We start from the raw sequence: 25,086 nt of genomic DNA, 5'->3' as shown, positions 1-25,086 counted from the left end.
TTTTATGTCCGTGTAGATATGCGATGGGTATATTGAATTTCTTGTGAAGCCTTTCTCTTTGTTAGGAAATTCTTTCTTCAATTGATTTTATTTGATTATTAGAGATATCACAATTTAAATATATTTTTTTAAAGTTAAATTGCATGGGTTATTGAAGAAAAAATTGAAGTTATCAGCTAACCTTTTTTATAACTTAATATATTTACATAATTTTTAAAACTTTGTAACACTGATAAGGGTTACACGCGACACTAGTTGAGAATAAAAACAAATGAACAAGTAGGAGCACAGTATTGAGCCATAGCCATAGGAGAGAACTTATCCAATCCAAAGAATGCTTAATTAAGGCTTTAATATAGTAGCCAATAAGCCAAGCCTGAAGCCGATGAACAGCCAGTCATCTGCATTTTCCCATAGAGAAATAGCCCTAAAAACGACGGAGCAATTGCAGAGAACTTCAAGCCGGAGCACAATTCCCATACTTGAATCGGTCTCTCATACATGGCCAAACCGGACGCAACCGTCGAGAATTCATCGGAAGAAGAAGAATCAAGATGGGGAACCTGGGAAGAGCTCTTGTTAGCTTGCGCCGTCAATCGTTACGGCACAAAGAGCTGGGATTCCGTCGCCGTTGAACTCCAGAAACGGAGCACCGCCCCTGCGCGGTTGTTATCGCCTCATAATTGTAGACTCAAATACCTTGACCTCAAACGCCGTTACTCAAACGAATGTAACGGTAATGGTAACGTTAATGATGACGATGAAGATAAGGAGAAAACCGTTTGTGTTCCTTTGCTTGAGGAGTTACGGAAGCTTCGAGTCGCTGAACTCAGACGCGAAGTTGAACGATACGATCTATCCATCGTGTACATCTCCGAATTCACATCTTCTGAATATATATATACACATGCAAATATATGTATGTATAAGTAATGGTTTGATTCTGTTTAGGTCTTTGCAATTGAAGAAACAACGACTCGAGGAAGAGAGAGAGCGGAGTATGCAACAGACTGAAAACGGAGATTCGAAGTCAGATCTGGCGAAGAACGAACGGAGAGGAGCAAATAACGAAAATTTTGAAGAAACTGAGATCGGAATTAAGCCGGAGGATAAGTCCTCGCCGGAATTAGTAGTCACCGAGGAAGTATCGGAAGAAGCTTCCGATAAGGATCAACAATCAGTAAGCGAATCGAGTTCTACGGACCTGAAACACAGCTGCAGCTTAAAAAGTAGCGCAGAGGAGAACGAGGATAAGACGAAGCCGGTTCGAACCGTAACCGTAAAGACAGAACCGCTCCAAACCGGAAGCATAAAGGAAGAACCAGATAAATGTGCCGAAGAAAGACCGGTTCGTGAAGACTCATGTAATGGCAGCTCGGACAGTGTAGAAAAACCGCCGGTCGGTGTGACAATGAAAGTCGAACCGGTGAGCGAGTCTCCGGAGTTGGTTGAATCAATGGCCGAGTCAAAAGGAGGAGAGGAAGTGACGAAAGAAAACTCAGACGTGCAGAGCTCAGTGAGCAAATCGAGGAAGAAGGTAGACGATATTGTGGTCGGCGGGTGTAGCAGCGGAGATGAACGTGAGAAGGAGAATAGATCTCCCGCCGTTAAAGAAATACCCGTTGAATCTCAGCCGTTGATTGCCTTCCTCGAGAAGATTAGAAGTCATAAGCTCGGCTCAATGTTTGAGCGTCGGCTCGAAAGCCAGGTGATAAAACAAGAATCTCGTCTTTTCTTTTACGTTATTTTATTATTGTTATTATTTCTTTGGTAAATTATTGTTACTATTATCTTTACTTTTGAAAGTTTAACTAAGGTTGTTTATTAAAGTTACAGTGGCGTTGTGGTTATTCTATCTGAATCAAAATCCGACGTCGAAGCATGTCTGATAGTGATTTTAATTGTTTTTTTTTGTGGGAAAGTTAATGTCAAGTTGAAAACATTAAGGATTCTAATTTTTTATAACAGAGAAACAACTCAACTATAATCATTTACCACACAAAACAAAAAAAGGCTAAAAATGCTAAATCTGCCACTTTGGTAACAACATTAATTATGTGGCACCACTTAAATAAAAACAAAATAACCATTTTTGACCCACTTAAAAAAAACTTACTACTATTTATTTGCCACATGTGAAAGATATCAAGTATTATGATTTTTTTACTGGTCGATTCTTCAATTATTGACTTCAACACCGTCATTGTGTGCATTTCTACCTCTGGACCTTTAGAAACCAACGGAAGTTTTCCTTTATACAGTCACTATTTATCTCATAAAACAGCACTATGAAGATAAGGCAAAGAAACATAGATCAATTTAAACATATTTACAGAGCAATTATGTGCCTTTTTTCTGATATCTCAGAGATCAAATGAACAAATGAATGAAACTAGAAATGGAGTTTTGTTTTTTTTGGTGCTTTGGATTGTTTGTTTGTATGGTTTTAATTTTTGTTTATAAAAGCTAGTTTCTTTGCTGTTCTTTGTCAATTGCTGCTCTGAAGTGAACAGTTATAGTATAGATGGCAGAGCCAGTGATGCCAGAGCGCGTGAGTAATCTTGCATGACATGGGCACTGCAATTGAAGGATAAACCAAATAATTAACTTCTCGCCTGTAGTGAAATACCACTGGAGCTAATTTCAAAAATTATTTATGTCAGCACTCTGAGCTGTATGATTAGGATTTTATGGAACTCCCTGTATTATTCTATTGAAGATCAGCCTCTTGGCATTTCTGTTTGACATTGTGAATCATGTTGCTTGCCTTCACATCTCTTTGGGTTGTAGACGAGTCTATGATTAGGAAAAAAAAAAGATTTCTATCATCAGATTATGTGCAAGATTTTATATACTTGTGCTCATTTTGTAGGAAGCTGAAAACTATAGCAACTTAGTTAGGCAGCACATCGATCTGGAAATGGTTCAGAGTTGGCTTGAAAATGGCCGTTACTTGAGTTGCAAATCCAAATTCTTTCGTGATTTGTTGCTGCTTGTCAGCAACGCCATTGTTTTCTTCAAGAAGAATTCCTCAGAGTTTGTTGCTGCTACAGAGCTTCGGCAGCTTATTCTAAAAGAGATCTCCCAGACAAAAGCCAAGTCATATTCTTTATCCGGTAAACAAACCTCACTAAAATCAGCATCCTTGTCTCAGAAAGAGATAACAAAACCATCCGACTCTTTGCTATTGAAGACTAATATATCGGGGTCAATGATTGTCTGTCGCAAGCGTAGTTCCATAAAAGCCAAAGCATCAGCATCATCATCTGGAGGTGATAAAAAGAGGGAGCAAAGTATAACACGACCTGTGGAAAAAGTAGTTGTAGACACGTTGCAGCAGCCTAGTCAACTGGCCAGTAATGCTGGCGAAAATAGAATCACAAAGAAGAGAACACGAGATAGATTTGCTTCAGGTTCTGCAAGCTTGAATAAAAACGACAAGGGCCGTCCTAACACTGCATCCATAAAAAATTTAGCAGCGGTCGTCGATAAAAACCAAGGAGAAGGGGAGTCTTCTTCCCAGCATCCGCAATCTAAAAGTGAAAGCAGAAACGAGCAGTCCAACACGGATGTGAAGAAACGGAGTGTTGCTACTTTCCTGAATCGAATGAAGCAAAGTTCATCCTCAAACAGCGGTTTGTTGCTGGATGCGTTGAAGAGTAGGCCACTTAGCTCTGCTAGCAAAGGCGGATCGGAGCATAAGAAAAATGAAAGTGGAACAGGTGGCGGGAGAAAAGAACCAGCATCTTTAAAGACCCATCAAAAGAAAGAACCAACATTTTCAAAGAACCCTGAAGCAAAGCAAGCAAAGGAAAAAGGCAGTCCAATGAAAAAGAATATTGGGAGGCCACCAAAGAGAGGAGCTGATCCATCTCCCCCGTCTAGTAAACGGAGCAGGGAAGGAGCGGAATCTGCAGCAATCCCCACAAAACAACCCAAGAAAAGGTCAAGGAGGTGATGACACTGTATATTGTATGTATGAGTTAAGTTGTTTCTGTGTCCATTATTTTCCTTTTTTCATCATGACGCACCTCCTCCTTTCAATTGCTCCCTGCCCCCCGGGCAAAAGCTGCCTGGGGCTGGAAATGGGGGATTTGAAGAAAAGAGGAAAGACAGTTATAGGGTTCTTTAAAGTAGTTCCTGTTCTGCTTTTGTTGAAGCATTTTCGAGTTGTAGAAATATGTTCACTTTTTACCAAATGAGAATACTTTATTCTTCCTTCTGACGTTTTATTTTAAATATTATGCGCAGTATGGTTGACCTCGAATTAAGCTTGGCCCACAGCTTTCCTTTCGTTTTCCTTTCTTTTGCTGGAAAGATCCAACAGTTTGAACTTCAAAATCTGGAAATTCAAGGATATTGAGTACGGAGCTTAAATGTTGAACAGAAATTGTTATTATGAATGACCTTTGTTGTGCTAGATAGAATAAAGGGGTGAAGGATGGAGTTGGTCGTGACTCAGTTGCATCATTTAAATATTTGGCTCTGTAGTTGAAAACTATGTTGCTCAGACTCTCCGAAAATGTCAGTGGGTGCGTGTCGGATCTTTCAAAAATAGTGCATTTTCGGAGGACTCGACACGGGTCCGACGCTATTTTGGAGAGTCCGCGCAACATATGTTGAAAATATCGTAAACTCTTTCCTAAACTTAAATTTTATCCTTTATATAACCTTGTGAACAAAAACATGCCCAAACCGTAACAAAATCAGTAGAATCCATCCTACAGCTGCTCCAAGTTTAAAAAACTAACGGTTCTCTAACCGTACATCACTGCACGTTATTTCCCCATCTCTTTTTTCCAAATTCCTGCTTGCTACTTCAAAAATTGCTCAAACCTCATTGCAGTGCCAAAGGAAGTGATAAGAACTAATTCAGGTTACTGCTTTTGGCATCGATACTGAAACGTAGAAGTCTCCTCTCAAACTCATATTACAACTTGAAACATCCATTGCAACCTATGAACCAATTTGTCTCACTACCCTCAATACCGAAGCAATTGAAAAGATTAGGGTTTTATTGGTCCTATACTCCTATTCCGTTCTGTCAAATCTTTTGGTGTTTTTCAAACTAAAGGGATCTCCATTTTTTTGATGAAGTAAGGTGTTATATTGCTGGCATCAAGAAGATGCAAATCATTACAAAAGAGGTTGGTTAGCTCCATTTACACAAAAATACAGTTCTGACCAGGGAGCTAACCAGAAGGGCCAAAAGCCTAAAGTTGGCAATCAAACAAAAGACAGAGAGCTAATAAAATCTAGAAATGGAATAAATCATTTACAGAGGAAAGGTTGCTCCAGCTATATAGATTCCTAAGGCACTTTGCTTTCAGATAGCTGTTGGGAGTTGATATTCCATCAAAGCATCTGCTATTCCTTTCTGCCCAAATACACCAAATTATACATGCTGGGATCATCTGCCAGATCTTCTTGATGGTTCTACCGACTTTCCACTGACTCCAACTGTCAACTGCTTCTTTTATGCCTTGTGGAATTGTCCAACTCATGCCAAAAATTGAAAGGAACATGTGCCACAAATCTGCAGCCACTCTGCAGTGCAATAGCAAATGGTTTATAGATTCTGAGTTGTCTAAACACATGTAACATCTATTCACCAGCTGGAAATTCCTTCTACATAAGTTGTCTTGAGTTAAAATAGCACCTTTAAGAGCTATCCAGGTGAAGCACATGACCTTTGTGGGGAGTTTTGTCTTCCATATGAGCTTCCATCGCCAAATACTGGTTTGAAGCAAAAGAAGCAAAAGCAAGATGCTGGCTCGAAGTTTTAGTGCCGGAAGCTATTCAAGAAAAGAAAGCTCTCTTACTTGTTTAATGGGTTACTGCTGATATTTGTAATGTAGTATTGCATCTTTTTAGTAATGAAGCTCTATTTCTGGTTTATTGTTGCATTTCTGTGAGTTTCTGGTTTACGACTGCAAATTTAGAGTATCTGGTGCATTTGTCGTTCAATTATGCAGTTAAAAATTTTATGGTTCACTAGTGAATTTGTGGTTCATTTCTGTTGTTTCTGATTTTGGTGGCGCATTTCTAGTACTTCCAGACATTATGATTTTAAATACTAAGCTTTCTGGTGGTGCATTTCACTGGAATTTCTGGTTTTATGTACTTAGTAGCATTTAGTTTATTTCATCTTACACGCATATAATCAAGCTTCAAATCACCATAATTTATGCTAGACACCATGCATACAATATACAAGGACTAGTAAAATCAACTATTGTCTAGCCTTATGATTGTATAATTCTCTTCCCAATTCTTTATCCTTCTCGTAATTTATCAATTGACGCATTTTGTTACAAGGAAATCCAACAACATTAGCGTGGAAAGACAACACAGAAGAAGATGGAAATAGCGGTGAAAGTCAAAGAATTGCCCTAATTGTTTTTTTCCACTTCCATTGCTGCTGTGAGTCGGTGGTGGACGTTAGGAGGAACGAAAGGCTGATGTGCATTAAGCTAGTTTTTGGGGGTTCTACTTAAACGTGATTAGTGCGTATGCACCTCAAGTGAGCCCGGACGAGGAGGCCAAAAGGCGCTTCTGGGAGAAGTTGGATGAGGTTGTGCGTGGTATTCCGTATACTGAGAAGCTCTTCATAGGAGGATATTTCAATAGCCACATTGGGGCGACGTCGGGGGGTTACAATGACGTGCATGGCGACTTCGATTTTGGAGTTAGAAACGGAGTAGGAACTTCGCTGCCGGATTTTGCTAAGGCATTTGAGTTGGTGACAGCTAACTCCAGTTTCCCGAAGACGGAGGAGCACTTGGTTACTTTTTTGAGTTTGGTAGCAGGGATCCAGATTGATTATCTACTCTTCAGGAAGTCTGACAAAGGCCAGTGCGCAGATTGCAAGGTCATCCCAAGTGAGAACCTTACGATCCAACATAGGCTCCTGGTCATGGATTTGGAGATCAGGAGGGAGCGAAGAAAGAGGGTGGTGTATGGTCTACTTAGGATCAAGTAGGGAGCGTTGACTAAAGACAAAGCTTAGGAGTTGGGAGATAAGTTGCTGGCTATGGGGGCATGGAGGAGTAGTGGGGACGCGAGTGATATGTACACCGCGATTGCGAATTGCATTAGGGAGGCTGCTAGAGAGATTTTGGGGATCTCGAAGGGCTCCTCTAGTGGCCGCAAAGGGGACTGGTGGTAGAGTATTGAGGTCCAAAGAAAAGTGGAAGCCAAGAAAGCGGCATATTTGAAGCTTTTGGAGAGCATGGACGAGGAGGAGAATAGGTCGAACAGGGAGCGGTATAGGTGGCTAAGAAGGAAGCGAAGTTAACGGTTACTACAGCTAAGACTCACGCGTTTGAAAGTTTGTATGAAGAACTTGGAGGCAAAAGAGGGGATAAGAAGCTATACAGGCTAGCAAAGGTGCGAGAAAGGAAGGCACATGACTTAGACCAAGTGAAGTGTACCAAGGACGAGGAAGGCAGAATTTTGTTGGATGACACACTTATTCGACAGAGATGACAGACTTACTTCCATAAACACTTGAACAAATAAGGGGATAAAAATATTGTGTTGGGTGACTTAGAACTTTCTGAGAGTCGTCGGGACTTGGGGTATTATAGGCGTATAAAAGTTGCAGAGGTTGAAGGGGCTATGCGTAAGATGAGTAGGGGGAGAGCGATCGGGCTGGAAGAAATTTCGGTGGAATTTTAGAAGAGCGTGGGTAGGGAGAGCTTGCAGTGGCTCACTGGGTAATTTAATGTTATTTTAGGACGAAAAAGATGCCCGAAGAATGGAGATGGAGCATGATGATCCCGTTGTATAGAAATAAGGGTGATATCCAAATTCGTAACAACTATCGGGGTATCAAGTTACTAAGTCATACCATGAAAGTGTGGGGGGGGGGGGGGTGGAGCTGAGGGTGAGGAGGATTTTGTCTATTTCTAAGAACCAATTCGGATTTATGCCGGGACGTTCAACCACGGAAGCCATTCACCTTTGATGGATTAATATAGGGAGAGGAAGAGGGATCTACTCATGTTGTCATCGACTTAGAGAAGGCTTACGATAAAGTGTCGGGGGAGGTTCTGTGGAGATGTTTGAAAGCTAGAGGTGTTCCCGTTGCATACATTAGGGCTATTAAGGACATGTAGAGTGAGGACAATGGGAGGGGACTCTGAACACTTCCCCAGTTATGATGGGGTTGCACCAAAGGTCAACCCTAAGCCCATTTCCACTTGGACTAGCGATTGACGCACTGAAGCACCACACTCAGGCGGAGGTGCCATGGTGCATATTATTTGCAAATGACATTGTGCTGATTGACGAGATGCGTGGTGGTGTTAATGAGAGGTTAGAGGTTTGGAGACAGACCCTCGAGTCTAAAGGTTTTAAGTTTAGCAGGGTCAAAATAGAATACTTGGAGTGCAAGTTCAGTTATGCGATTCAGGTAGTGGATGAAGACGTGAGGCTTGATTCACAAGTCAACCCTAGGAGAGAGAGAGTTGCAAGTATCTTGGGTCAGTTATTCAAGGGAATAGGGAAATCGACGAGGATGTCACACATCGTATTGGAGCGGGATGGATAAAATGAAGGCTCGCTTCCGGTGTATTGTGTGATAAGAATGTGCCACCAAGACTTAAAAGGAAGTTCTATAGAGCGGTGGTCAGATCGACTATATTGTATGGGGCGGAGTGATAGCCAGTCAATAAATTCCATCTCTAGAAGATGAAGGTGACTGAGATGAGGATGTTGAGATGGATATGCATGCATACCAGATTAGACAAAATTAGAAATAGAGTTATCCGGGACAAGGTGGGCGTGGCCTTTATGCAGGACAAGATGCGATAGGCGATGCTAAAATGGTTCGGGCATGTGAAGAGGAGATGCACATATGCACCAGTGAGGAGGTGTGAGAGGTTGGCCTTGGAGGGCCAATGGAGAGGTAGAGGAAGTCCAAAGAAGTATTGGGGAGAGGTGATTGGGCAAGATATGACATTGCTCCAGCGTACTGAGGATATGACCATGGATAGCAAGGTGTGGGGATTGAGACTTAAGATAGAAGGTTAGGTAGTCAAGCTTTGTCTTTGTTTGTTACAGTAACTTTAGTACATCACTTATTGTCTTTTGTGTAATTTCGTCTTTCTAGACTACTATTATTACTTGTTGTTGCCTTCGCTTCGGTTTTCTAATTGCACTAACTAGTGTTAGTTTTGTGTTTTCGGTTGATTTTCTGATTGTTTTTCTTGTCATTGTCCATTCCCTTTATCTCTCCTGAGCCGAGGGACTTCTGGAAACAGTCTCTCAGCCTTTCTAAAGGTAGGTGATAGAATATAAGGGTCCACCAAACTCTATAGAGAACCAGGTTCTCTATCAGATTCAACAGTACACACACACACGGCAGTAAATAAATGACAAGAGGAATTTTACGTGGAAAATTCCCAGCTCAACGGTATTAAAAACCACGACCTACCCTTGTAGGATTTCAACTTCACTACTGAGCAACTTTTATATTACAACCTATGCAACCTAGGAATTAACCTCTTAATCCCTCGCTAACTTGTAATACTCTATTACAAGCCACTTTGTAATAACTCTATTACAAAGACTATACAACATGACTAACTCTAGCCAAGACTCAAACACTCAGGTTTAAGGTTTACAAAGGGGTTCCTATAGAATGCTTCTAAACAAGCTAGATAGGAATTACAATTGAAGAACTATTACAAAGTTACAACTCAACTAAAGACATATAATGACTTGATGTGGGAACTGGTCCGTAGTTGGTTTGTTCTTTGTTCTTGAAGCACTTGAAACTTTCTTGCTGGATAGTCACGTGAATGAGCTTTTGAAAAATTCAAGTGAATATGTTTTACCTTCCTTGATTGTATATATACATGTGTGAAATCACTTACAATGATGTAAGCAAGGTAGGTAAAAAGTCTTCCCTGGAAAATTGACTGTAGCACTGTTCCTGCATTGTACGTGTGCAGGCAGCAACTTTCCAGCTGGAGAGTTGACTTCGCACAGTCTCCTCGGGAACTGGTAGGGACCTGTTACCTCAGCTGTTCCTTCCACTCTGAAGAGTTGAATCATAACCCACGCTGAATCCTAACCTGGAACCTTGTGATCCTAAGGTCTTGTAAATGTATAACAGGTTCCTTATCTGGTTCTGGATAGTAAGTTTGTTAGATCATCAAAATATCAAGCAAAGTACTTATGACCAAAGTACTTGTAACCTATCAATTCTCCCCTTTTTGATGATGACAAACTCTTAATTGAAAATCCCAGAAAGAACCACATAGAACCAGACTGTAAACTAGAAGGATCTTAAATTTCCCCCTGAAACTCTACATTCCCCCTTAATCACTACCTGAACCTCTATAAGTTCCCCCTGAATCTGTATTTCTCCCCCTTCAGATTATTATTCATTTATGCTCTTTATTATTCAATTAAATCTTTCCCCTTTTGGCATCATAAAAAGCACATAACAAGTAAGTAGCATAAAGAAGTCTAGCGTAGTTAACTCATGCCACTTGTGTGCACACAACATGATAGAAAACAAAAACAAAAGAGCAGCAGCATAAACATCAAAAAGGAAATAACTTTCATTAACCAGATTTGGACTTTTACAGGCGGGAGCAGAATCATTGTTATCATCAATAGTTAAAACAAACAAAAACAATTGCCAGAAACAAAGAAAAAGATCACCAAAAACAACTTAAGAAGATAGACACTGGAAATTGGATACTGAGGGGACATTCTTTAGGGGACACTAGAGGAAGGAGGCTTGGAAGAGGCAGCAAGGGTTTGGAGAACAAGATCCATGCGAGCATTCGCAGACATTTGCTCATTGATTAGTCTTTCTTTCAGGTCCTCCACCTGTTTCCTGAGTTCAGCATTCTCCTTTGTTAGGCGTGCAACTTCTGAGCTATGAGAACTACTAGAACTAGGTGCCTCTTGTAACTGACTGAGCTGACTCTCAAGAATTGCGTTCCTAGCCTTCAACTTCCTGATCTCCTCTGTGGCACTGTTCTGAGCATTTATTAGTTGAGAGATAGTGGAAGTGCTTCCAACTCCTCCGACCTTGTCAATGCACTCACACTCCTCAAGAGTAGTTTTTGAAAAGGATTGCTTTTTAGTGCCCACTTTGGTCTGTCCCAGAGGTACTTTGAAGAACTCACTGACCTTTGCGAGAAGAAAACCATAAGGTAGTCTAGGATTCCCATACTTAAGGTTTTCTACCTTCTGCATATGCTCAATCATTATGGACAGCAAATTGATGGAGGCAAAATTATCCAAGGCTTCCATAAGGAACATGTCAGCTTTGGATGCAACGGATCTTCTCTAGCACGGGGAAGAAATACTTTGTTAACCATCTCAAAAAGCAATTGATATACTGGAAGGAATGCCTTCTTATGCACCTGTTCCCCATGTTGTATTGCCTTGTCCTTGACAATGGCATTTCTGAAGTTTGATGTGCAGGCACCCTGAGTAGATGATGGTCCTTCGGCAGGAACACCCAGAATTGACCCCAATAAGACAGAGTCCATCACTATGTCCACCCCTTTATCGACACACAGATTTTATCACCCTCTACTGTAAAGAGGCCGGTATAGAAAATCCGTACCTCCTCCTCATACATTTTGGGAACCTCATTTATAAACAAATTTGTCCATTGTTGAGAATCACAAATGTCCACTAATTGTCCCATCCCAGCAAGTTCTAGAATGTCAGAGGCAAATGTGCGGCCCCACAGTACTTTCTGATTTCTCAACATCCTTTTTTCATAACTCAGAGTCTCGCTAACTTTTGCTTTCTTGGTGGGACCAGGTTCCTCATCATCATCCATTTTTCTTTTTACTGACTTGCGAATAGACTTTCCCTTCTCCACTGACTTTTTCTGCACAAGTTCACCAAATTTTTCCACTTCTTCATCATCAAGCTTGTGACCGCTCTCTTTCACTGTCTTGACACTAGAATTTTTGACTAACTTTTCACTGGAAGCAGCATTAGCACTCTTGGAAGGACCTTCAGCATTTGTAGAAGAGTGCCTTATAGATTGAGAGTGAGAGTGCTTCTGCTTCGAGAACTCGTGGGTTAAGGAACTAGGTTCCTCTTCAGCTTCCTCATCTACATTTACCACAGGGACGACCTTTTCATGCATAACTTTTCCATCCTTTACCAGCCTTCTCTTTCTCTCACTCCTTTGACTCTTCTTGAGAGTAGACTCTAGAGCCTCCTTTTGCTGGGTCTCTTAGGGGTTGACTCTGGAGCAGCAACTGGATTACTCCTAGCCCTGATAAAACTAACATATGCCAAATCATCTGCGTCTTCTTCACTGTTAGAATTCATCTCAGGCAACACCATATTCAGAGGCTCAGCATAGAAGTTAGGAGAAGGAACAGGATCAACATTGGCCTGGGGAGATGACCTTTGACTTGGATCCTCCGCGGAGGGATCAGGTTCATCCCTTGGGACCCTAGTAGTGTCATCTTGAGTAGATTGTTCAAAAAGAACAAGTGCTCCCCCGTCTTCTGTGGACTGAGGCTCTTCCCCCTGAAACTCAGATACTCCTCCACCTTCCTCTACAACAACCCCTTCTAAAGCAATGGAAAGCATATTTTCTATGCCCTCTCTTTCTTGTGGTTTCATGGAAATTTTAGCAGAGGGAGGAGTAATATCTGTAGAATCGTGGCCTGTCATCGTTGTCCCAGTCTCTTCATGACTAATCACTGGATCTTCACTCGAGTGCCCAAACATGGAGAGAGTTGATAATTCCTGAACAAGGTTCCCTTGTTTACCCTGTTCACCCCTTTTACGCTGTTTGATCGGTAAGACTGGAGGAGGATAAACATTCTAAACCTTGCTCAGATAAGAAACAAAATTGGAGTGGGTAGTAGAGGGAGTAGAGTGTGGAGGAGACTCTGCTTTAGGGTTTGGACTAGTGATTGTGTTTGGGGATGAGTTCACCGCTGGAATACTGATTGGTGAGGACTCAATCACAATGTTGTCGGGCACACTGGAGGTTGCTTGATTTTCAGACATGGTGAGATTGTACTCGAAGGATTGTGGATTTGAGAAGAGAGAAGACAAAGAGGAAATTTTGAATTTGGAAGAGAAGGGTTGTGATGTTGATTTATTTATGATGAGGGACTGGTTCTGAAACGACGGCAACCTTTTGCTTGGGGAGTTGTATCATTTAGAAAAAGGTGTGACGCTTTGGATGAAAAGACACAACTTAAAAAGACTGTCACGCTGATGATGATGTGGCCTTTTTTTGTCCATTTTAAATTGTGTATGAAGAACAAAAAAACTACTAACATGTATCAAGAAAACCAGGCTCCTTGATAGGTCTGGCAAGTTAGTTTAACCCCATTTTCAGCATGCACTGCAGCATCTGCTTCTGTAGTCATCATGAGTGTCTACCTGTAACGGTATAGAGGTGAGTTAGACTAGCCAGAAAACACTTTAGCTAACTTTTACCTGACTATGACTTTCATAACCAATCACGAGGAACCAGGTTCTCTGTTGGGTTTTATCATCTCCAGTGCAAGGCGATTTTTCTCAGAATATTTTCTTTCCAGGGCTTTGGTGAAGATGTCTGCAACTTGATCTTCATCAATCAATGTATTTGACCTTCTTAAGTTTGACTCAAGTTCTTCTAATTTGCTGCTTGGTCTACAACATTTGAGCACAACAGGAGGTTAATTATACATATTCTGCTTCAGCTGTTGAGAATGCCATTGAACTTTGCTTCCTTGAACCTCATAAGACAAGACAGGAACCCAAAGAATGTCCCATTTCAGGTGAGCTTTTCCTATCCATTACTTGAAGGATAGTAGAGAACCAGGTCATGTGCTCCTCTAAGATATCTCAAAATTCTTACACCAGCCTTCAGATGAGACTCCTTTGAATTTGACTAAAACCTTGCACAAAAACCAACTCTGAGCATGATGTCAGGTCTACTTGCAGTGAGATACAGGAGTGATTCAGTGATGTCTCTATGCATGGTTTGACTTAGAGGAGAACCAGGTTCATCCATGTCTAGGCCTGTAGCTGTGGCAGTGAGAGTGCTGATGACTTGTGATGCTTCTATATTAAACCCTTTTTCACAACTCAATTTTCAACTTCTGTTGTTGTAGTTGTGGGACCAGGTTCCTTGCTGGAATCAATGAGCGTTCTCCACCTTGATCAGTATTTCTGTTCTCTCTTGAGATGAGTACATCAGGAGGATTTCTCCATCTCTTTTAGCATCAGATTATCAAAGCTGATCCTTCCCATTATTGAGAGCATAACAATTGTACCCAGATCTCCTCAAATGAGTCAGCAACTTTGGTCAAGATGTTTGCAATCCTTCTATCAAATAATATTGACCGTGCCCAATCTTCAAGAGTCCTGTTCTTCTTTTCCACAACTCCATTTGCTGTGGTGTTCTTGGAGCTAAGAGGTTGAATAATTCTTCTTTGAATACCGCATTCTTCCATTTTGGCATTATCCAAACTTGTTCCATGATCTGATCTGATGCAAACCACATTTGTTTCTATCTATACTTGGATCTTCTTGACAAAAGCGACAATTACTTGAAAGATCTCATCCTTGGTTCTAAAGAACAGAGTCCAAGTGGACTTGGAGTAGTCATTTACTGTCAACAGATATATCTTCTTTCTTTCCTGTTAGGCTCTCTCACTGCTCCACATAGATCCATATGAGGAAGATCAAGTGGCCTTGAGGTGTTGACTGCCCCTTTTTTTGGGCTTAAATGGAGATCTGACATACTTTCCGTTTGCACAGGCATTGCACACTTTGTGTTCCTTGAAACTCAGCTTGGTCAGATCACGAACCAGGTCCTTCAGGGCCAGTTTATTCAGTGATGAAACACTTGCATAACCCGGCCTTCTGTCCCATAGTTCAGCATTGTTTTCAACAGCTCTCAACCAACGTATATCACCGCTCTGCAGAGGCTCAAACCCAGCAACATAATTACTCTTTTATCTTTTGGCTACATCACCACCTCACCGGTCACAGGATTTGAGATTGTGCATATCCTGGACAAGAATTCCACTTTATTCCCTTGACACATATCTTCTAACTTCTAAAGTGTACCCCTTTTAGCTATTTTCAAAAGGGTACACTATCTCCCTACAGGGATTTTAGTGAATGAAAATTAATCGTATTTTCAGTCATGTACTTTGAGCAGCTGCTGTCCATATGTCATTGTTGGTTGCTCACCTTCACTGCTCCCTGCATAAGGAAATCAAGGGTTACATTTAGGAACCCAAACGATTTTGGGTCCCTTGTTAAGAAAGAAGGGATGAATGAGTTCTCTCTTAGTCCAAGCAGGCAAAATATGTTTCCTATTTGAAGGACTAGGTCCTCTAGCAGTAGTTACTCTCTCAGCAAAGACTTTTTTTTTCTGATGAGACTGAACCCTAGCCATGCAGTTTTCCTTGAGGTTCCCATTGTTACCGCAGTGGGTACATAGCCAATTGTCAGTTATAAACGTACTTGCTATGAGGGTTGTAGGGAATCTTTTCCCTTTAAAACCCAATCCCCTGCCTGTTTCCCCCGCTGTTGGTGCACATGGCAGTGATATCATCAGAGGACCAGGTCCGCTTAAGCGATTTTTCAAGGTCACTCTTTACCTTCCCTAGTTCTTCCTGAAGCTATTTGTTTTTCTCAAGCTCAGCACACAGACTAGTCTTCACCAAATTCAACTCATTTTCAAGCTTAGTGTGTGCCTCACTTGCAAATTCCTTTCCCTTTTGAGAGTTTACAGGCCTATTTACCAGTTTAAATTCCTCAATTGTTTCTTTCAAGTCTACTACCACCACTACTAGATCATCTCTTTCTTGCTCAATGATAGCAACTCTCTTAGTCAAGGTTTCTTTTTCTTTACTTGCACACTCAATGGTTTCTTTTAAGTCCACCACAACAACCATTAGATCATATCTTTCATGTTCTATACCAACAATTTTCTCTTCTAAGGCATTCTTTTCTTTTTTTAGGTTCTCTATTGTTTCTTTCAAATCGACTACAACGACTACAAAGTCATCTCTGGTTTGTTCAGCTTCCCCTAGTTCCATAGTTAATGCATCTTTATCATTGATAAGACTATGGTATGCATCAATTAGCACATTTGCCAATGACATGAGCTTTTTAGGAGAGTAAGATTTCAGATTTCTTTGAACATCCAGAAAGTTTACCTCATTGCAATCGTCATCTTCATCATCATCAGATTGAGCCATTAAAGCAAATATTGAATCATACTCAGTTGTTTCATTTTACACTGCCATCATTGAACTACCACCATGGTCGTTTTCTTCTTCAGATTTGCTGGAGGAGTCTCCCTATGCAGCAAGAGCTTGCTTCATAAAATTGCCAGCATCATTCTTCCTCTTGTAGCGTTTGTCAGGAACCTAGTTCCTCTTGGCTGCTTTATCAAAGTTGTTATTGTACTGATCTTGCTTTAGGAGGGGGCAATCCTTAATGAAGTTTACTGGCTTGCCACATTTATGACATAGGTCATAATTTCTTGGCTTTCTAGAACTTCCCCTTTTTGGAATGCCTCCATTCCTGCGAACCATCTTCTGGAATCTTCTTGTTAAGTAGGCTATGTCCCCGTCTTCACCACTTGAGTCATTGCTGTCCGTCTGGAGGACCAGGTTCTTTTCCCTCTTGGGCTCTCTACTTTCATTGTCCTTCTTCTTCTTCTTCTTCTTCTTCTTCTTCTTCATCATTTCATAAGTTTTTAGTTTTCCAACAAGTTTATCCATAGTTAGTGTCTACAAGTCCTTAGCCTCTGTAATAGCGTTAACTTTTCTTTCCCAAGAAGTGGGCAGTACACTAAGGATTTTTCTGAGAAGCTTATTTCTCGGAATACTTTCACCAAGAGAGTGAAGCTCATTGATGATGGAGGTGAATCAAGTATGCATATATTGGATGAATTCATCATCTTTCATTCTGAAGAGCTCATATTCAGTTGTGAGCATATCAATCTTGGATTACTTTACCTGTGTTGTTCCCTCGTGAGCTGTCTAAAGAGCCTCCCAAATCTCTTTTGCTGATTGACATGCTGATATCCTGTTATATTCATCAGAACCAATGCCACAAACAAGAATTTTCTTGGCACGAAAGTTCTTTTCTATGGCCTTTCTGTCAGTGTCATTGAATTCCTTCCTGGTCTTGGGGATGACTACACCTGATTCGCCAAGGTTCTTGGTAAGGACAAAGGGTACGTCACATATAACATCCCATAGCTCAGAATCTTTAGCCATGATGAAGTCGTGCATCCTCGTTTTCCACCATCCATAATATTGCCCGTTGAACCTTGGAGGTCTGTAAGTAGACTGGCCTTCTTCGAAGTTTGGGGGAGCAGCCATGAGGATCCTTTCTAGGTGTTAACCTGATAGAAAGAACCTGCTCTGATACCAATTGATAGAATATAAAGGTCTACTAAACTCTATAGAGAATCAGGTTCTCTATAAAAAAAATAGTACACGCGCACACGGCAGTAAATAAATGACAAGAGGAATTTTACGTGGAAAATTCCCAGCTCAACTGGATTAAAAACCACGACCTACCCTTGTAGGATTTTAACTTCACTGCTGAGCAACTTTTAGATTACAACCTATGCAACCTAGGAATTAACCTCTTAATCCCTCACTAACTTGTAATACTCTATTACAAGCCACTTTGTAATAACTATATTACAAAGACTTTACAACATGACTAACGCTAGACAAGCCTCAAACATTCAGGTTTAAGGTTTACAAAGGGGTTCCTATAGAATGCTTCGAAACAAGCTAGATAGGAATTACAATTGAAGAACTATTACAAAGTTACAACTCAACTAAGGACATATAATGACTTGATATGGGAACTGGTCCGTAGTTGATTTGTTCTTTGTTCTTGAAGTACTTGAAACTTTCTTGTTGGATAGTCACGTGAATGAGCTTCTGAAAAATTCAAGTGAATATGTTTTACCTTCCTTGATTGTATATATACATGTGTGTCATCACTTACAATGATGTAAGCAAGGTAGGTAAAAAGTCTTCCCTGGAAAGTTGACTGCAGCACTGTACCTGCACTGTAGCGTGTGCAGGCAGCAACTTTCCAGCTGGAGAGTTGACTTTGCACAATCTCCTCGCGAACTGGTAGGGACCTGTTCCCTTAGCTGTTCCTTCCACTCTGAAGAGTTGAATCATAACCCACGCTGAATTCCAACCTGGAACCTTGTGATCCTAAGGTCTTGTAAATGTGTAACAGGATCCTTATCTGGTTTTGGGTAGTAAGTTTGTTAGATCATCAAAACATAAAGCAAAGTACTTATGACCAAAGTACTTGTAACTTATCAATAGGGATAAGGTCGGCGTACACACTACCCTCTCCAGACCCCACTTGTGGGAATATACTGAGTTTTTTGTCGTTGTTCCATTGTGGCTGCAATATAAAGAGCTTGAGCAGCGAATTTTTGGTAAGTGCATGAAAAAATTAGTTTTAAATGTTGGAATAGTTGTGAACGTATTATGCCAAGCAATGTTTTTTGTTCAGGTAGATATATAAAGGATGAAATTTAGGTTTGGAGTATAGTTTATATTTTGGGCCAAAAAACTCTCAATTTTAATGCGTAAGACGGACCACTGAATAGAGAGTCTCATACGTTGAGGTACCTTTTGTGTCCAGAGAGACGAAAGTAGTGGCTTCTAGGATGAAATCCAGCCAAAATACGATAGGTGGCGAAAGGAAACACAAAAGATAGGCAACTACTATCATGGTAAAAGATTATTAATTAATTTAAGGAACAATATGTACTTACTTGTGAGATATTAATTATTTTTGTGATATTATTTTTAATATATTTTACACACCTCATAATAGATTTTCTTTCTATTTAATATTTATATATATGTGTGTCATATAGTAAAACTTATCCACATATTAATCTAAAAAGAAATTTCTTTAACTATGTAATTACACTTGTTCAACCAAATATAATAGTGAGAATTACATTGTAAATATGTTGTGGGAAACAAACAGGTCATTGTAATTACAAATTGTGTAATTAATATGGTATATAATTGTTAATCGAGTAATTACACACCCTAATAATTACACATGGCCTTCCAAATAGAGCATAAAAGTTTGCTACATATGAACTCACAAGAAAAAATCGATCTTATTCACCCCTTTCTCCTTTGTATTATCAAGGGAGAACATTCAAATTTATCTCTAATGCTTGCAATTTATCTTAAATTTGTCGTCCGTTTACCTTTTAGCTCCTTGGAGATATAAACGTCAGAGAAATACCATCTGCAATAATTTGATGCATGCTCTTAAGCAATTTCTTCATTTGTAGTGCTAGTGGATTCTCGTATTTTCCATTCTTAGATGTTTTTTGGTTGATAAACCAGATACTTAATTAACAAAATATTAATTAAAAGTATAACAAGTTAGAGTGGCTGTCCAGGTGATCAGTATTGTTTGTATTAGTGATAGTAATATAACAGGCCAATATTTTCCTGTTGAAAGTAGTTCCTAGGATGTTTGCCCATAGTGCATCATTGACAAACACCAGAGGAATTGCCCAAATTCTAGTTCTGTCAAAAAAACCTTTTCTTTGCTCATTTCTTAGCTATGAGGTATGCCATCTGATTCTACTCTCTAAAACTGTAATGACCCGGCCCATCGTTTTAAGAATTTATATCCCGATCCTCTATAAACTACATTCCCCGTGTTTGTTTCTGCTATTGTGAGTTGCCGGAAAGATTTATTTGGAAATTCGGAGAGTTTTGGACACTTAGTCCCTAAATGAGAGTTTAAGTTTTAGAATTTGGACCGTAGTTGGAGCAGTGTGAAGACGGCCTCGGAATAGAATTATGTTGGTTCCGTTAGCTCTGTTGGGTAATTTCGGGTTTAGGAGCGTGTTTGGGTTGTGTTTTGGAGGTCCGTAGCTTAATTAGGCTTGAAATGCCGAAAGTTGAATTCTTGAAGTTTCCTGTTCGATAGTGAGATTTTGATATCGGGGTCAGAATTGAATTCTGGAAGTTGGAGTAGCTCCGTAGTATTGAATGTGACGTGTGTGCAAAATTTCAGGTTTTTCGGATGAGGTTTGATAGACTTTTTGATCGAAAGCGTATTTTGAGAGTTTTGAAGTTCTTAGGCTTGAATTCGATGCTAATTGGTTGATTTGATGTTGTTTGAGGTGTTTTGAAGGTTTGTGTAAGTTTATTCAGTGGTAATAGACTTGTTCGTGCTTTTGGTTGAGGTCCCGGGGGCCTCGGGATGATTTCGGATGGTTAACAGAAGAGTTAGGAATTTGGTTTGGCAGCTGAAGCTTTTCCATTGATGTCATAACCGCACCTGCGGCTAGGGGACCGCAGGTGCGGACTCGCAGAAGCGAGCATGGAGCCGCAGATGCGGCCACAAGCGAAGGCAGCAGAGATCGCAGAAGCAAAAGCGTTGCCGCACCTGCGGGACCGCAGATGCCGAATCTGGGTCGCAGGTGCGGAGATGGAGATTTTAGTGGAAATCGCAGAAGCGGTCCTTTGACCGCAGAAGCAGTCTCGCAGATGCGTAAATTGGACCGCAGGTGCGGAATCCCTGGTCAGAAAAAGGGGCAGAACAAGGGATTAGTTCAAAAGTTAGAAAAAATTAATTGGGAGCTCGGGAGAGGGCGATTTTGGGTGATTTTTGAAGAGGAAATCAGTGGGTAACAATTCCTTATCCCTTTCTAGTTATTTTCCATTAATCTATTGTTAGTTTTATCATTTAATTTCGAATTTGAGATGAAAATTGGGGAAAAATTTGGAGAAAGTTCTTAGACCTAAATTTCGAGTTTTGATTGGGAATTTGACATTGGATTTGGATAATTTTGATATGGTTAGACTCATGAGAGTATGAGGAATTTGAAAATGTAAATTTTACCCGATTCCAAGACGTGGGCCCGAAGGGCATTTTGGTCATTTTACCTAATTTCGCGTATTAGCTTAGAATTTATTTGTAGAATCAGTTACTTGAAGTTTTATTTACATTATGCAATTGAATTTAATAGATTTGGGCCATTCGGAGTCTAATACTCGTGGCAAGAACGTGGTTTCGGGTTGATTTTGAGCCGGTTCGAGGTTAGTGGCTTGTCTAACCTTGTGGGGGGGAAACTCCCCTTAGGATTTGACTTGTTGATAATTGAAATACCCTGTACGTGAGGTGACGAGTGCGTACTTGTGCAAATTATTGAAAAATCTATTTTCTTTAAGTAACTATAAATGTGATTTTCCTGTTTCCTGTTCATATCGTGTGTAATTTAAGCCTGCTATTAGCTTAGGGAAGCATGTTTAGTTGACTTAATTGCCTTACTTGCTCAAATTGCCTTATTTGGATTATGTGCAACATGCTATGCTAGAAATACCTGTTTTAATGTGGTATGGAAATTCGAACCGAATTGAGTATTTTTTTTGTGTTGCTGCTGTGTGTTTACTTTGGGACTCCGGGACGGTAGCCCGGGAGATCCCCCCCCCCCCCCCTTTATGTTTACTTTGGGACTACGGAATTGTATTCTGGGAGATCCCCCTGCACTTTTATATTGGAACTACGGGACTGCACCCGGTAGATTCCCCCAGTATTGGGTATTTATATTTGGGACTACGGATGTGGTATTCCGGTAGATCCCCACGCATTATGAGTTGGACTACGGGACTGCACCCGGGAGATCTACTGGATATTTATATTTGGGGACTACAGGACGGTATCCTGGGAGATCCCCCGATTGTTATCTCTGCGTTGAGCTGTATTTATTTCCGTGATTACTTTGTTTCTGTTAAAGTTGCTGTTGTTCTTCTATCCTGTGTTACTTTTTTACTATTGCACTTAAGTATACTGTCTTATTCTATACTATTATATCTTGTATTTCCTTTAACCTCAGTAGGGCCTTGACCTTCCTCGTCACTACCCATCCGAGGTTAGGCTTGGCACTTACTAAGTACCGCTGTGGTGTACTCATGCCCTTCCTGCGCATGTTTTTCATGTGCAGATCCAGGTACTCCCACTTAGACTTTTCACGCTTGAGGCGAGGCGTTTTGTAGAGACTCCGAGGTATATCTGTCGCGTTCGCAGACCGAAGAGTCCCTTTCTATTCTCAGTACTAGTATAGCCCTTTCTGTATTTCCCTTGCTGGTAGACATTCTGGAGTTAGAGGTTATTATGTAATTTTTTAGCTTGTGATTCATGGGGTTCCGGATTTTGGGAGTGTTAGATTGAGATTCTTGTACTGTTATATGCCAGACGGCATCTTAAACACCGTTTAACCTTGTTATCTCGGTTTTTAATTACTTTCTTCTACAATTGTTTCTTTTTTCGCATTTGTTAGGCTTACCTAGTCGTAGAGACTAGGTGCCGTCACGACATTTCATGGAGGGCGAACTGGGGTCGTGACATGTTGGTATCAGAGCTCTAGGTTCATAGGAGAAATGAATCACAAGGTTTATTAGAGTCTCGCGGATCGGTACGGAGACATTCATACTTATCTACGAGAGGCCATGTTACTGTTAGGAAAGTTCCACTTTATTTGATTTCCTTGTCGTGCGAGATTTTTGATATCACAATTCTAAACTTCTATCTTCTATTCTCTCACTGATGGTGAGGACACGTGCTACCCGAGATGACCAGGCACCCGCGCCCCTACTGGAGCAGTCAGAGGCCGGGGCCGGGGTAGAGGCCGATGATGCGCTCGTGGTACAGCCAGAGCACCCGCGCGAGCTGCCACCGAGGTGCCACCAGCAGTTCCAGCCGGAGTCCAGACACCTGATACGTCTGCTACTACTATTCTAGCACTCTAGGAGATCTGGCGCAGTTTATGACTATGTACACTACTCTAGGTCAGGCAGGGCTTCTTTCCCTTGTTGCAGCTACATCCCAGGCCGGGGGAGGAGCATAGACTCCCGCCGTCCGCACTCATGAGCAGCGAGTGCATGTTTTTGATCAGGTTCCAGAGATTATTCCTGTACAGCCGGTAGCCCCAACTCAGCCCGAGGAGAGGACAGTAGCTTTAGAGGAGGAGCAGAAGAGGCTTGAGAGGTTCAAGAAGTATCAGCCTCCTACATTCAGCGGGCTAGCCTCAGATGATGCTCTTGGATTTCTTGAGGAGTGCTACCGTATCCTCCGTACCATGGGTATATCAGGATCGAGTGGGGTTTCCTCCACTACCTTCCAGCTTCGAGGTGCCGCCTATCAGTGGTGGCGTGCTTATGAGTTAGATAGTCCGGATGATGCAGCTTCCTTAACTTGGGCTCAGTTTTCAGATATGTTCACGAGAGAGTATGTTCCCCAGAGTCTCACGGACGCTTGGCGTGCAGAGTTTGAGCGTTTGCGCTAGGGTACTATGACTGTCTCGGAGTATGCTGTCCGTTTTACCGACTTGGCTAGACATGCACCAGCTTTGGTTTCTACTGTTCGCGAGAAGGTTCGCCGGTTTATCGAGGGGCTTATTCTCAGCATCGGGTCTAGCATGGCTCGTGAGTTGGAGATGGATATGTCTTATCAGCAGGTGGTGAGCATTGCTAGGAGGATTGAGGGTATGCATGCTAGGGATAGAGAGGAGAGGGAGGCCAAGAGGTCTCGAGAGTCGGGCCATTATTCTAGTGCCCGTGCCCTAGCTGCAGGCCGTCATGGTAGGGGTTATATGAGTCGCCCTATTCATTCAGCTCGTCCAGCAACCAGTGGTATTCTAGCTCCTCCCAGACCTCAGGAGCCTTATTATGCACCACCAGTATCTAGTGCGCCTCCTGCATGGGGTGCTTCCAGTGGTCAGTCCAGCAGACTTGGCCCTAGCCAGTCACAGCCGCCACGTCCTCCTAGAGCTTGCTTTGAGTGTGGTGACACACGCCATATGGTGAGGGATTGCCCCAGACTTAGGAGGGGTGCACCTCCACAGACTTCTCAGCCACAGTATGCCCCGCATAGTTCTCAGGCTATGATCACAGCACCAGTTGCTACCCCACCTGCTCAGCCAGCTAGAGGTGGAGGTCGGGGAGGTAGAGGTCGCCCTCGAGGGGGAGGCCAGGCCAGATACTACGCCCTTCCTGCCCTTACTGAGGTTGTCGCCTCCGATTCTGTCATCACAAGTACTATCTTGGTCTATCATAGAGATGCATCGATTTTATTCGATCCAGGCTCCACTTATTCTTATGTGTCCTATTATTTTTCCCCATATTTGGGCGTATCTCGGGATTCTTTGAGTTCTCCTATTTATGTTTCTATTCCTATTGGAGATTCTCTTGTTGTGGACCGGATTTATCGGTCGTGTTTGATTGCTCTTAGTGGTTTTGAGACCAGAGCCGATTTGTTATTGCTCAGCATGGTAGACTTTGATGTTATTCTGGGCATGGACTGGTTGTCGCCCCATTATGCTATTCTTGATTGTCACGCCAAAATCGTGACGCTGGCTATGCCAGGTGTACCGCGAGTAGAGTGGAGGGGTACTTTAGANTCGGGAAGACCATGAGCAGCACCTGAGGACAGTGCTCCAGACTTTGAGAGAGGAGAAACTATATGCTAAGTTCTCGAAATGTGAGTTTTGGTTGGATTCCATGGCATTCTTGGGTCACGTGGTTTCTAGTGAGGGTATTCAGGTGGATCCGAAGAAAGTGGAGGCAGTGCAGAGTTGGTCCAGACCATCCTCAGGTACAGAGATCCGCAATTTTCTTGGCTTGGCGGGTTATTACCTTCGATTTGTTCCGGGATTTTCATCTATTGCAGCACCTATGACCAGGCTGACCCAGAAAGGTGCTCCATTCCAGTGGACGGAAGTGTGTGGGGAGGGCTTTCAGAAGCTCAAGATAGCTTTGACTACAGCCCCAGTTTTGATATTGCCTACCGGTTTGGGGTCTTATACTGTCTATTGAGATGCCTCGAGGGTTGGCCTTGGAGCGGTATTGATGCAGGACGGTAGGGTGATTGCCTACGCGTCCAGACAGTTGAAGGTACATGAGAAGAATTATCCTGTCCATGATCTCGAGTTAGCTGCTATTGTTCACGCCTTGAAGATCTGGCGTCATTATTTGTACGGTGTGCCTTGTGAGATTTATACTAATCACCGGACTTTGCAGCATCTGTTCAAGCAAAAGG

At 41.7% G+C, this 25,086-nt stretch overlaps 2 protein-coding genes across 2 annotated transcripts; both read left to right on the top strand.

Annotated features, from left to right (window-relative positions):
- Positions 1 to 242: 242 nt before the first annotated feature.
- On the top strand, positions 243 to 5,898 carry LOC109244091. The gene is made up of 3 exons (XM_019411125.1): positions 243 to 866; positions 952 to 1,708; positions 2,873 to 5,898. The coding sequence occupies exons 1-3, from the start codon at positions 502 to 504 to the stop codon at positions 3,956 to 3,958; spliced, it is 2,208 nt and encodes a 735-aa protein (XP_019266670.1). The 5' UTR covers positions 243 to 501; the 3' UTR covers positions 3,959 to 5,898.
- LOC109244086 (craniofacial development protein 2-like) lies at positions 5,877 to 6,982 on the top strand. The gene is made up of 2 exons (XM_019411115.1): positions 5,877 to 5,911; positions 6,508 to 6,982. The coding sequence occupies exons 1-2, from the start codon at positions 5,877 to 5,879 to the stop codon at positions 6,980 to 6,982; spliced, it is 510 nt and encodes a 169-aa protein (XP_019266660.1).
- The last annotated feature ends 18,104 nt before the right edge of the window (positions 6,983 to 25,086 follow it).

Source organism: Nicotiana attenuata, unplaced genomic scaffold (assembly GCF_001879085.1).
Source record: "Nicotiana attenuata strain UT unplaced genomic scaffold, NIATTr2, whole genome shotgun sequence".
NCBI lineage: Eukaryota > Viridiplantae > Streptophyta > Magnoliopsida > Solanales > Solanaceae > Nicotiana > Nicotiana attenuata.
This window is presented reverse-complemented; position numbering and strand designations above follow the sequence as displayed.